We start from the raw sequence: 13,490 nt of genomic DNA, 5'->3' as shown, positions 1-13,490 counted from the left end.
CTGACTACCGTTACTTTGTATCAACAGCCAGTTGTCCTTAGCCTGCATCCTCCAAACCCCACAATTCCCTGCACATGTGATCTCAATAAGGAATAGAACATCACAGTGCAATGCATTGTGGGTTATGTAGTTCCTGCATTCTTTCTGTAAGCTGTGGTGAAGTTGTTACAATTTGTAACATCAGTGTTTAGTCCCTCGTTCCCTGCCAGGATTTCAAATGATGCAGAATGAGAAGAACTGATAAACAGCTGGATTTCAGCATAGAAATTGGCATTTATTCATACTTGAAGAAACAGGTAACAGTAATGGGTATATTAGGGGTTTCTGTGTTGTGTGAGCCTCTTGATCAAATTTTGGTTTGGAAGCCGGAGTTCCCCATAAAGTAGCTAAAATAATTGTGTTTAAATAAAAATTACCTACATTTGACTTCTTTTACTCTCATGTGTAACATAAGTATTAGAGATTGTCAAAAGGCAAAATTTTTACCACAAATGTACAGTACCTTTGGGGTGCCATGCCATAAACAGTGCATTCCTACTCTAGCACCATCATGGGTATGTATCGCATACATTACAGCTTCTCTGATAGCTTCAATCATTTCCTGTTAAGAAAAAGACACAAGATGTTTTTATGCAATAGACCGTAAAACACTCCCCTATTCTAGGATTGAACAATGAGCAACTATACTTGGAGGGGTGGGGTGCAAAGGCTTTTGGAAGCTTGCCGTCAGAAAAAGACCAGTGTTTAGGGTCACAAAGAGCTTAGGACAATGAAATACGTTATATTATATATTATTATATTATATATTCTCACAATAAATTTGTCCTTTTGACATAAATGAAAAGAATATATTTTTCTACAATCATGCTCTTTGAGACCATAGGAAAAGACAAGGAAAATTATGTTATTACACACACAAATTTTTTTTTTAAAAAAAGGCCTTGTTTCTCGAGGCATGGTCATCAGAAAAAAAATTATAGCAAAGGTAAATGATTGTTGAAGATAAAAGACAATCTAGACTAGAGCATCCATGGGACAGGTAAATTCAGCAAGATAAAGTATACTCTAATATGTAATACACAAGAGGCATGAATATCCTGTAAATAATATCCTTATAAATGCTGCTTAGTGATGTCGTTGATTATAAATGGAGCTTAGTGATGTAATTTCTGTCAAGACTCACTGAAACTTGTGTAATATAATAAAGTACATGGCAATTGAATGACAGGCAGACACCACTCCGGAACATCCATCGAACAAATAGCAGAATCCAAGAGCCAAAAATTTAATATAAAAAAATATATTTCTTTATTTTACATTATGTCTAAAAGGATAAAGCCTTACACGTTTCGTGTCACCCAGGAACACTCAATCATAGCCTATGATCAAGTGTCTCTGGGTGACACGAAACGCAGAGTGTTTTTTATACAGGTCATGGAACTCCGAGGTTACTTCTAATATCCTCATATTTTGCAACAGGGGGTACTTTATTTATTATAATACACACGTTTTAGTGAGTCATGTGGCACAAATGACATCACTACTCACCGTTTATAACTGATGACATAAGTACTCACTGTTTCTTAAGGATATAATTTACAAGATATTCATGGCTTTTGTGTATAATAAAAAGAATATGTACTTACTGATCGTATTTTGGGACTTGCTTGACTAAAAAAGTCCAGGAATACTTTATGCACCAGTGAATGTTTAATCACAGCCTCCCTAAAAGACAAACACAAAAAAACTGATTATTCAGTAATTTCTCCATCCTACAAAGTAATTGTGTATTCCTATTAACATATTATTCATGCATGTTTAGTCATTGTTTAGAAGTTGTTTCTACACAATTATATCCAAAATGTATTTAAAGCCGTTGTGAAGGTTGAATGGGGGGAGTTATGTTAGTTGAACAACTAAAAACCGTAATCTGCAAATAGCACATTTGTGAATTTAGTATTTTCTTAAATAACATAACATACTTTTAACATCAATTTTGTCAAAGTGAACTTTGCATCTTCATATATCCCATGTTCCCTACCCATCAGTGTACATCATGTGCAACAGATTTAGTTACTTAGCCTAGTGAAATGAACAGCCTGAAATGTGACTACCGTATATACTCGCGTATAAGCCGAGTTTTTCAGCACCCAAAATGTGCTGAAAAACTCTACCTCGGCTTATACGCGGGTCAGACACCTAAACCTATTCATCCTGACAGACAGGCACGCTAATGGGCTGCTATTGGGGGTCCTTGTTCAGTGCTGAAACTACAGTGTTATATATATATATATATATATATATATATATATATATATATATAAAGTTGCCGGGAGCGGGAATCAGTTCAGCGCCGCCCCCTGCTCATAAACGAGATCTCCTGTACCTCTGAGCCTGCTCTCCGATTCCAGGGCATCCATTCTGAGCTACCAGTAGTGCCTGTGTCCCGGCCGAACAGGCAGTGAAGACGGAAGCGCTAAGCGAAAATGAGTCACGCGTTCAGGAAATAGTTTGTGAAGTGAGTCATTACGACTATTTCAATGTTGCGCATTTCTTCCATTGCCGTAAGTGTTCGATACTTCCCATCCTCTGCGCCATTAAAAGCCGAAGTCTTCGGCTATTTCCGGCTGCTTTCCCTTGTTAGATGAGATAGTGATGCTCCGACACCTTTGCAGAGTGCCCACGGCTCTCTCGGAAAATCTGCTGTTGCAGGGGTGATTTGAATGCAGGTTTGTGGTGATTAATATACCAAAGTGGTGCATCACTTGCAACTGTACATGACGCATTGTGCTTTGGGTAGACCGCCTGTGAGCTCTATGTATAGGGCTGCTAGCAGAGAGTAGGGCCACATATAAGTACCGTAATAATGGTAATATCTGTTCAGGGCTGCTGGGGTAGTGCTGTGTGAACCCAACAGGGCAAAGCAGGTGTCTGTAGGAGGCGGCAATGGAAGCCGCATGGTGATCCATGCTTCTGGGAAAGTGCATTGTCAACAAGCAACAGGTGTCTGCTATTGGAAGGCAATGTATTGTAAATACAATAGTATGTAAACTCGAGTGGGGTACAGCTGAGATTCTAGCTATTTGTATAACAGAGCATTCTGTCCCAGTGGCTGCACAGGTCCTATCTAATCCCCATTGTAAGCAGCAGTCCTGTCCTGCTTTATGGCAGCTGAGATTCTAGCTATCTGTTATTTAGAGAAATTTTGGGAAACTTACCAGTTGCTGCTGCATTTCTCACCCTAGGCTTATACTTGAGTCAATAAGTTTTCCCAGTTTTTGTATGTAAAATTAGGTACCTGGGCTTATACTCGGGTCGGCTTATACACAAGTATATACGGTATTCATCCCTAAAAAGCTAGCAACATATTTTCATTAAAGTCAATCACAGCTCCAAACAGTCTCATCTACATATCTAAAAAAATTAGTAACTTACTTTTGGGCTAAAGGCACCAGTATTTGTTTCATTTCATCCAAGATAGAGTCCTTCTTTTCTGGCTGAGCTTCTAATACCTGCTCTAAAGATGGGTGAACGGCTGACTGCAATAAAACAAATTACAGATTAAAGGGATGTAAAGGCAAAAAATAAAATACAATTTTTTTACTTTTTTTAATGATAAAGACATCTATCTCCAACATATTTTAATTAAAAATTGTGTACTGTTTTAATAAGAAGCCTGACTGTATGCAGTGCAACCCCCCCCCCCTTCATTTTACTTGCTCTGACTGCTCAGGATAGGAAACATCAGATTGTCCCGAACTGCTCTGTAGGGAAACGATCATACTTTCAAACAGCGGGGGGGGGGGGGGGGACTTCCCTTCCCAGAACTTAAGCACCTTTGTATCCCTGTACAGCAGCCGGTGACTGCGTAGAGATTTGTATCTGCAGATCAAGTGCAGTCTGCATATTCTGATAATTAATCAGTCTTGCTGTATCGGCTTTTATGGCAGACATTATTTGACTTGTGCTGTTTTGATAATTTATGGTGATCCCTAAGCTTAACCTCCCAACAGCAGCTGAGACCACACTGAGGATGTGCATGGTCTTGGTCTTGCAAAGATGTTTAACACAGTTACAAGATGGTGACCCCCTGTGGCTAACTTTGAAAGCTCAAGGGGCATGTTACTAACATTGGAGATAAATATCTGGAGGGATTTCTGGAGATGTTGCCCATGCCAACCAATCAGATCTTTGCTTTTGTTTTCTAACATATAGATGGCTGTTTAAATCTAATTATTGAGTGGTTGCCATGAGCAACATCTTCAGAAGTCTCTCCTAATATTTATCTCCAATGTTAGTAAACATGCCCTATCATTTATTTTATTAGGCTTGTGGGGCAGTAAGTTCATTTTTAGTATACAGCATTTCTAGCATTATTCTATTTTAGACTTTAGTTCCCCTTTAAAACTAGCTATCTTGCTTTGTACTATAAATGGGTTACTTTTATGCTCATGTTTAGTGAGTATGCTTGTTTCCATGGCTTCTTACCTTATAGAAGCGGAATGTGTTCCCATAAAGTTCTTCGCAGAGCATATTTCTCTGCTCCAAGATGGCTTTGTGATTGTATGCATACTCCACAATGTATGAAGCTTCTGAATGCCGGAGTAGTTTTTTTACTTGCCCTTTAAAACTCTTAATTATTTCAGCCACTTGGGCTTTTGATCTGACAATGTGAAAAGGTTATTTAAGTAAAAAATGTAATGTCACAGTATTCATTTATTAGTATTATGTCTGATGGACTATATATAGTATTAGTATTCTTCAATTTGTTTTGTTCATTCAATGCGAACAGTAATGCACAGAATAATGGGCCTAAATGTCACAAACAAACCATCCTAGGTCAAACGAAAAAAACTTGGACATTAGTGACTCTCTGCAAACCTATGCCAGATGCCCCAGCAACCTCCCCCTTACCTACCCAACAGAGACATGTGCAAGAACACAGAACAATAACTGAACTGTAACTGTACTCATTTTTGTATATAGCACACAAGATATCCTTGTGGATGATGAGACTAGAGACATGGGATGATTACATGTCTCTATTCTTTTTAGGGTTTTTTTTTTTAATAATAAAACAAGATTTTTATTTTTCCTCCAAACTTACCCATACATCAGAAATTTTCTCACAATATTTCTGGCATACTTTGACTTACTCAAGTCTACTATATGTTCTGCATGACAAAACAAAAAAAAATACAAAGAGTAACTAAGCAGCAAGTTTTACAGTTTCCAAATTAACAACTTATATAATGCTTAACTGTTAACATCCTGTTTGATTTATTAAAGGCATATAAAAAACACATTTTATAGGCATATTTCATGTTCAGTGTTGATTACTAACATCTGACTCAAGTAGAGTCTACACAAAACTACTGGGGTAAAAAGGCAGGGGCAGTTAAAGCACAGTTTACTGAGGGGTGCCAAAATGTTCCCCCCAGTTTGAAGAAAATTGCACCAGACTGTGGAAAAACTGTGTAACTACTGCATCAGCATTTTACTTTACAGATTCCTATTTGCGCATACAAAATACAGTAAAACCGAAAAGCTTTACTAGACTACACATATAGATAGCCCAATTGCTGATGCAAAGTAAGAAAAAGTTGGCATGAACAGTTTTTCCATGGGCCAGTGCAGTTTTCTTTGAAAAGGAGCACTGGCCCGAGGAAAAACGTAATATTTTTACACTCCCTAATGATGTAGGCTTTCCTTGTACTTTTATTAGACTACATATAACACTAGTAGATGCTGTACACATAGCCAGAATATTAAAGTTATCAGCTAAGGAAATAAGTATATGTACAATAGTCGGAGAAAAAAAGGAGAAAAAAAGAACCTTTAAGTTCTTCAAAAACGTTTTGTCTCCTTTCTTCATTTCCATGTTTTATGTAACACTGGATAACACGGGTTGTGTCATGAGCAAAAGCAATCTGTAGAGAAAGAAAACAAAATATAAATCTAGCCCTTGACCTAGAACAGCATCTGTGGTTATGGATGAAAGGAAGGCCACTTGGGTCTCTGGAATTAGTGGGAAGGAACTTGGGACATGGAAGAGAGTCTATCATGGTGCATCCGATGACTGATCTGTTTACTCATTCAATATGATGGGACTCTTATGTTTAATAACTTTCACAAGGTTGCTCCTTACTTATGTAAAGAGTGTAAGTGGGGAATTTACATCACTTTTTTTTATTTCTACATTGAATTAAACTACTTTGTACTTTGCCTTTTCTCTAAAGTTTTAAGTCTTGCAGATTATGTCAGAAGCTCCTATATGCTTATTTTTAGGATTTATGAATAATAGGGTAGATATATCAAACTGGGTATTCCGTAGGCTGCTAATTTTGTGTCAATGGCAGGCTGTACCATTGAGTTAAAATCAGCAATATTATTTATAGAAATTGTAAAGAATGTTTTTGTAGTACTGCATTTTGGAAGGACCATGAGACCACAGGCTCACGTTGTTCACCTTTAAATTAACTTTGAGTATGATATAAAAGAGTGAAATTATGGTGTATAATGTAAGATTCACTGGAGAGCTAAGTAGCCCAATTAGTTTTTTAGTTTAGGGCAGAGACAGACGAGAAGATTTGGGGAGATTAGTTGCCCTGGCAACAAAACGCCTCTTCTTTGGGCGACTAATCTCCCCGAACTGCCCCCCCCCCAGCTAGAATCTAAATCTCTGGCAGGATGGCACATGGAGCGCTTCGTTTTCCAAAGTCGCCCGAAGTTTCCTTGTGACATGATATTCTGAGACAATTTGCAATTGGTTTTCATTTCTTATTATTTGTAGTTTTTGAGTTACTTAACTTTTTATTCAGCAGCTCTCCAGTTTGAAATTTTAGCAATCAGTCCAAATTAGTCTAGCAACTATGCTTTGATTTGAATACAGTAGTGTAGAAAGAACCTCACGGCACACAGGTCTGCATGAAGTTTTCAGTGATTTATTGCTTCAATAAATCACTGAAAACTTCATGCAGACCTGTGTGCCGTGAGGTTCTTTCTACACTACTGCTTTGGGGGGTTGCCGAGCCTCCACCCACGTGCACCAGGCATATCTTTGCTGATCTAGAAGGTGGGTGTGCTAATCCACACTACATTGCTTGGAATTGATTTGAATACAGGACTGGCATATGAATAGTAGAGGGTCGAGTAGTAATAAAAAGTAGCAATAACCATACATTTGTAGCTATAAACATAACATACTAAAAATAACAAAGGTAAACCACACAAATATCTTCCTTTTTCATCTCATGGCAACCATCTAGGTGTAAGAAAGGACAATACCGTAAATGTCGTGTTACAAAACTCCACAACTATACTTGCAACAATATAACTGTCAAAACAAAGAAATGTACCGTCTCTTCACCCCCATCAGTTTTTCCAAAGTTCCCAAACAAAGATGGCCCAGTTGAAATACCTAAACTTTGGTCTCTATGGCTAGTAAAGCACCCTAAAATATAAATTCAGAATTTGCTCTAGTTTTGTTGTACTAAACAGGAATGCACTAGAGTTTTATTTAATATTATTATGTTTTGTGTACATAGGAGCTCCAGTTGCCTCTAAACTGAATTTATCTTTCTGCACAAATGTTTACATTTTTTGATATTTTAACAGCTGAAGAGCAGATGTTTGTGCATCCCTGTTTAAAACAATAACCAGTAACACTCAACTGGAATTTAATGCAACTAGTCTTATTTATTACAGGAATGGGGACAGTGCTGATCAATAAGCTGATTTACTGATAAACAAAGGCATACTGTCAGGTTTAACCTTTAGTATGCTAAAGCAGATATCCTCTATGCAGTGCCTTTAGCTGTATTCATTAGTGGGGACAGAGCAGAAGAAAAATCAAAAGAAAATAATGAAGATGTATGGTTCTAGTCAGGGAAATCAATATGTGGGAACGATGATCACATCCCTGAAGAAAGCTAGAAAGTCGAATGTATTGTACATTTGTTTAAAAATACTGACTCACTGAGGTACCTGCAAGATGTGTGATGATAGAAATGCAACTCTGCTTATGCCCACTTTGGAACCAACATAGTGAGGGGTAAACAAACACTAGAGCTTGCAGAAATATAAAGACATATGCACCTTGGCATAAAATGCTACCTCCTGGCAGGTCTCTATATCAGCACTGTTATTGAAAGGACACCGTGTCTGTCATATTTTAAGTTCTTTTGTTTAACAAAGGTTATTTTGTAAACAAATTCAAAACCAAAACTTGCAAAAGTTATAAATGTTGTACTCGATGCACCCAGTCCCCACATTTTAACAGATAGCAATGAAATATATTATTTAATTATTATTTATCTGTCATTCTTTAATAAACCCACGATAATATAACCAATTTTATATAACCAATACTTTTTTAGGGGAGAGTTGCATCTAGGTGTGAAAACTATTGATGTTTTAGTGTTTTAGGCAAAGCATGACTTTTAAGACTTTAATTTAGTATACACAGTCAAAATGAGCATTCCTCATGAAATAAATAAAAAAATCTATATCTAGCTTCAAGCTGTTTTCAAGTGCTCAAATAATATATACTAGTGGGATGCACAGAAGCATATTTAATGGTAATGCATTGATTGCATAGTTACGCAGTCTAATTAAAAAGACTTCTTCCATGCATTGGCAGACTGTGATATATTGATTTTTGGTGAAGGAAGCAATAATTCCTGACAATGTAAGTCATATTTAATGACCTTTCTTCCACACCAAGTGTTGGTCATTACTCACACTTTTCACGTTGCCATGAAGCAGCTTCTCCAGGTCATCCATTAGTTTGGATCTCTTCTTTCCATCACAGTCTTTTCTGCATACCACAAATAGATGGAAAGCAGAGGGGAATGTCATCAATACATTCAGCTATAATATACATCATAAAGCATATATTTTCTATAAAGGTCACCCAACTGACATACCCCATAGCACATAGGTTATGCTTCACTACATAAACCCCAATATGACAAATTCTATCCCTCTGAGTTTGCAATCACATAGCAGTTCCAAACACATATGCAGAAGATTTGTTTGCTTCTCGCCCAATGCTGTTCTATTCTAAGCTCACACATCCAGGAGGTTAAAAAGACATTCTGAACATATGCAATCCAATAAAACAGTGGCAGTGAATACAAAGATCTATCCTTATGCTCATTTGACTGGGCTCTTCCTAAGGTATAAAAGAAAGATGTATATTTAAATACTGCCAGGTTTTTCTGATAAAGTAACTGACATTACCCACATAATTTGCCAGCCCTAAACTCTTTTGAGTTTTAAAAGGACTTATTCCCAGCAAAACTCTTGGGAAACTGGTCTGTCAAGTTTTCACCTGAGAAAGGGGTTGGTCCCGAATGCATGTTCAACATCTTCTACAATAAAATGTGATAAAGGCTTATACCCTATACACAGCATGGATGTTATATTTGACCAGGAAGCGGTCAAGGAAATGAATGCACCTTTTAAATCAAGTAAGTCATGTATGGCAGAAACGTTTTACTGTCAAGTTGAAAACACTCATTTCCTTCAAGACTGCCAAAGTTAGTGACATCTTATAAAACAAACTCGTGTTGTACAAAAACATCACACAAAAATTAACTAAACAGTAACCAATCCACTTCATGGTAAAAGTTTGTTAGCACTGTTCTAAAGATTCATTTGCTAAAAGATTCACTTGTCCTATGGGGGGAAATAAGATAAAATCAAAGAATAGAAGAATTTATCAAAACAGTACTTGACTAATTTTACCACTAATAAATGGCAGGGATACTATCACAATTGGGAACAAGGGAGCATTCACATAATACTGGCCAGCTACCTTCTTATAGTCTCCCAAATATGCTTGGATTTTGCCATAATATCATAGTTGTCCTTGTCATTTTGTTGCCTTGTCTGCTTTAGTTCTCTCTTCTTCTTTTTAAAGTCATCCCACTTCGGTTTCTTAGCTTCTGAGCCTGTGAAAAAGACGATGATTACTTGTATCATTAAAATGAACTTACAACATTTGGAAATGCATGGAATGTGATTTTTACCATAAATGGATACGAGGCAAAAATATACTGTATATAATCAATTCTATTTTTCCCCACTTATTGTTTTCTATAAAATTACTAGTAAAATACTAAATTACAAATATATGGACAAAGAATGATTATTCAAATAAGTAGTATAAGGTAACTATAATGTAAATATTTGATTTACTACTAGATAAACTGCACAAGGCACACAAACACATATTTCAGGTTTAAGAAGCCTTTATTAAAAGCCTGATAAAGGTTGAAATGTTGGTTTTGTGTTCTTAATGCCTTCATAAATACATGGAAGGAGTTTTATGAATCTTAAAAATTCTGTAAATAAGGAAAGCATTATTTGATTCATGCATTAAATGTGTATTTATTATGTTTAATGGCACAGAAAACAATGAAATTACCACTCGTACAGTAGCACTATAGATTGAGTTACTGACGTATTCTCCTGCTCCCTTACCATGTCAATAGCCTTTTAGTGACCCCGATTATGACAGCTGGTTATGAACGCTATGGCTATAAATGCCACGGATGGGATGGGAACAACTTACACTGGAGGTTTGACAAAATAAGTAAGCAGTCAGAATAACATATTTATTTATAAAGACAGCATGGGTATGGTTAATGGCACATAGACGTGGATTGCCATTGATGCTTTTTACAACACTTGGAGCAGATTATTTCTTAGAATTTATGTTTATTTCTTAGAATTTATGTTTTCTGTGTGTGTTTTCTTAGAATGTAGTATGACCAAAGTTGCATTGGCTAGCTATAAGCAGTGACTTACCACCTTCCTGGTCCCCAGTTTGACGCTTTCTCTTTGTTTTGAAGGCACCTCCTTGCTTAGGATTCTTGTAAGCAAATTGTTTAACCCCTGCTTTGCCTCCTGGTCGGTCAGATTTCTTTACACCCTTCTCAAACTTGTTAGATTTAGCATTTCCCTTGGGACTCGGTCCTGTGCTTTTATTAGGCTGTTTTGCTGAACCTGGTGATTAAAAACAGTAAATAAACATGTTCACAAACATGTTTGGATACAGAAACATATGCTATTTAGAATTATAATAGAATTAAGTAACTGAAATCATTCTCTACATTAAGGTGATCTGTGGTATGTTTACACACTGATTATATGGTAAAATGTTTTGTGTGTTTTTATTGTGTGTTTGTCAAAATTAATAATTGTGCTTGGGTGCATGTATGTAACAAATAATAGCTAACAAAGTACAAGACTCAGAAATACTTGAAAAACATAACACCAATTTCAAGTAAAAAAATAAGCCATTATAAGGTTTGGTCATAAAACAATGACCTTCACCAGTAACATATAAATATATATATATATATTTTTTGCTATGTGTTATATATTATATTATACGTCTCACTGCATTCAATGAAAATGACAATTTATTAGCCATCCCCATTGTGGCCTTTTCACGTTGCTTCTTTGGTTGCATTTTCTGGGTTACTTTCTCTAAGGTGGCCATAGACGTAACAATTACAATCTTCCTTGGAAAAGATCTTTCCAAGAAAGATTGCTTGTTTCAATACACACATATAGAGCTGAATCGTCAGGTAGAAACAATAGAATTCTACCTGTATTCGATGACTCAGCACTAACAATGGCCAATGTTTGGGTGCCTTCATAGGCACCTGATCAAAATTTCCCGTCAAGCCCAATCGACGAGCCGACCGATATTCAAGTCTTCGGCCGATATCGGTCAGCTCTTTTCCCACCATACTCACACCGAATATGGTACGAAAATTTGTTTTGTACAATATTATCTGTGCGTCTATGGCCACCTTTAAGCTAGAGGCACATGCCCCAGACCTCCAGCACTGACATTTTTATATGAATATTAAAATAAACAGCAGGCAATGGTATTGATGCCATGAAAAATACAATTTACATCCCAAAAAACACACAATGAAACATACTCTGGTTCAAGGACCTAGGCAAGATTTTTATACCTTTCTTTAATTTGGGGCTTTCCGTGGTTTTCTTCTGAAGAGATTTCTCCTTTTTCTTAAACTGTTTTGCACCCCTTGATTCCATGCTTGAAAAATCTTAAAAGTAACATTTAGAATTAGAGTATGTTTTCTGTACAATAAACATGCATGTACAGAAAGGTTCAAAGCTTATCCTTGCTGATTCTTGCAGTCAGTGCTGCATATCTGCCAATATACCCAGTGCCCGTCCCACTTTGAATGATCTTGTTGCATTGCTGGTGCATTCAGAGCCTTCTGCACACCAGTCCCAACCTAGCTGCAGTGTACACAGCACTGTTATTCGACTTGGTGAAATTCTATGCTTATTACATTAAACCCAAAGAGAAAAACTAGAAAACTGATTTGCATGATGCAATTCAGATAAACCAAAGTCTAAATTACACAAACCTTAACCAAGATTATACAAGGGAGAAATCAAATACAAAATAATTTCTTCAATATTTAAAGGTAAAAAATACCAATAACTTTCCAGTCTAAACATATTGAACATTTTCAGTGATTTGATTTTATTTGTAAAAACAATTGCTATTGAAAGCAGCATTTGCGTAACTACTGCTTGTTACTTTATATACAAAGTTGCAAAAGTCTTAGTTCCTCAGCGAAGACATGTCTGTTAATCAGCTGGTTTGTACTACATTGTATCAACAGTCTGAGCCACCAGGACAGATAGTAGACGGGGACAGACAAACACTGTGGTCAATAGCAATACATATACAAATATCTTAGAAAAATTGTAATTAATGTATATTGCAAAGTTGCTTAGAATGATGTTTTCTTTTAATAGGCAATTTTTTTTTTTTAATTGACATTCTCTTTAAATGTTTCATTTGTAAATATATGCGGACTAAGGGCAAGGTCACAAGTGGCGTTTTTATGTTGCATTTTATAAAAACGCGTGGTCGATCCTAAATACGCCAATGAAACCACACGGGCATGACAATATGCGTTTTTTAGCCTGTAGTTTTCATTTCCCAACATGCATTTCAGTTTTTTTCTCATTCCCCACAATTCCACTCAGAATAATTTTTGTAAGCGTTTGCGAATAAAAAACAAGCGGAAATTTACATGCAGAATGTAGCTGTACTACTCGTCAATACACAACTTAATTACGTCCCCAGCATACAATGCCGTAAATAAGTTTATGGGAAATTCATCTTGTGAGAGTTTGGCCATGTTGAAAATATGCAGCATATTTCAGCAAAGGGTATTAGCAAACCTGCGGATCCCATAGAGTTCAATAATATGGCGTTTCCTTGGCATATTGGTGTTTTTGTTAAAAAAAAACCCCAAATATTGGCATTGCGTAACGTCCTGTGGGAATTGCTATAGTGCATACTCCATTATTTTCAATAGAGCTTCATCTATAATATGTACATATATTAATGGGGCTTAGTTTTGTCATTTGTGTCACAAAAACACACTTTCAGTACATCATAAAAAATACTGTACTCATAC

At 36.4% G+C, this 13,490-nt stretch overlaps 1 protein-coding gene across 3 annotated transcripts in view; it reads right to left on the bottom strand.

The window, feature by feature from the left end:
• Window positions 1-13,490, bottom strand: part of pum3.L (pumilio RNA binding family member 3 L homeolog) — a 29,525-nt gene that overhangs the window by 15,105 nt on the left and 930 nt on the right. For all 3 annotated transcript variants that reach the window (XM_018239495.2, NM_001088971.1, XM_018239447.2), the window contains 10 exon segments: window positions 11,997-12,092; window positions 10,816-11,013; window positions 9,821-9,956; window positions 8,743-8,818; window positions 5,837-5,930; window positions 5,108-5,174; window positions 4,489-4,663; window positions 3,436-3,539; window positions 1,647-1,725; window positions 503-601 (listed from right to left, as the gene is read on the bottom strand). In XM_018239495.2, coding sequence (XP_018094984.1) covers window positions 503-601; window positions 1,647-1,725; window positions 3,436-3,539; window positions 4,489-4,663; window positions 5,108-5,174; window positions 5,837-5,930; window positions 8,743-8,818; window positions 9,821-9,956; window positions 10,816-11,013; window positions 11,997-12,081 — 1,113 coding nt within the window. In that variant the 5' untranslated portion in view covers window positions 12,082-12,092.

This window comes from Xenopus laevis, chromosome 1L (assembly GCF_017654675.1).
Source record: "Xenopus laevis strain J_2021 chromosome 1L, Xenopus_laevis_v10.1, whole genome shotgun sequence".
NCBI classification, from domain to species: Eukaryota; Metazoa; Chordata; class Amphibia; order Anura; family Pipidae; genus Xenopus; species Xenopus laevis.
This window is presented reverse-complemented; position numbering and strand designations above follow the sequence as displayed.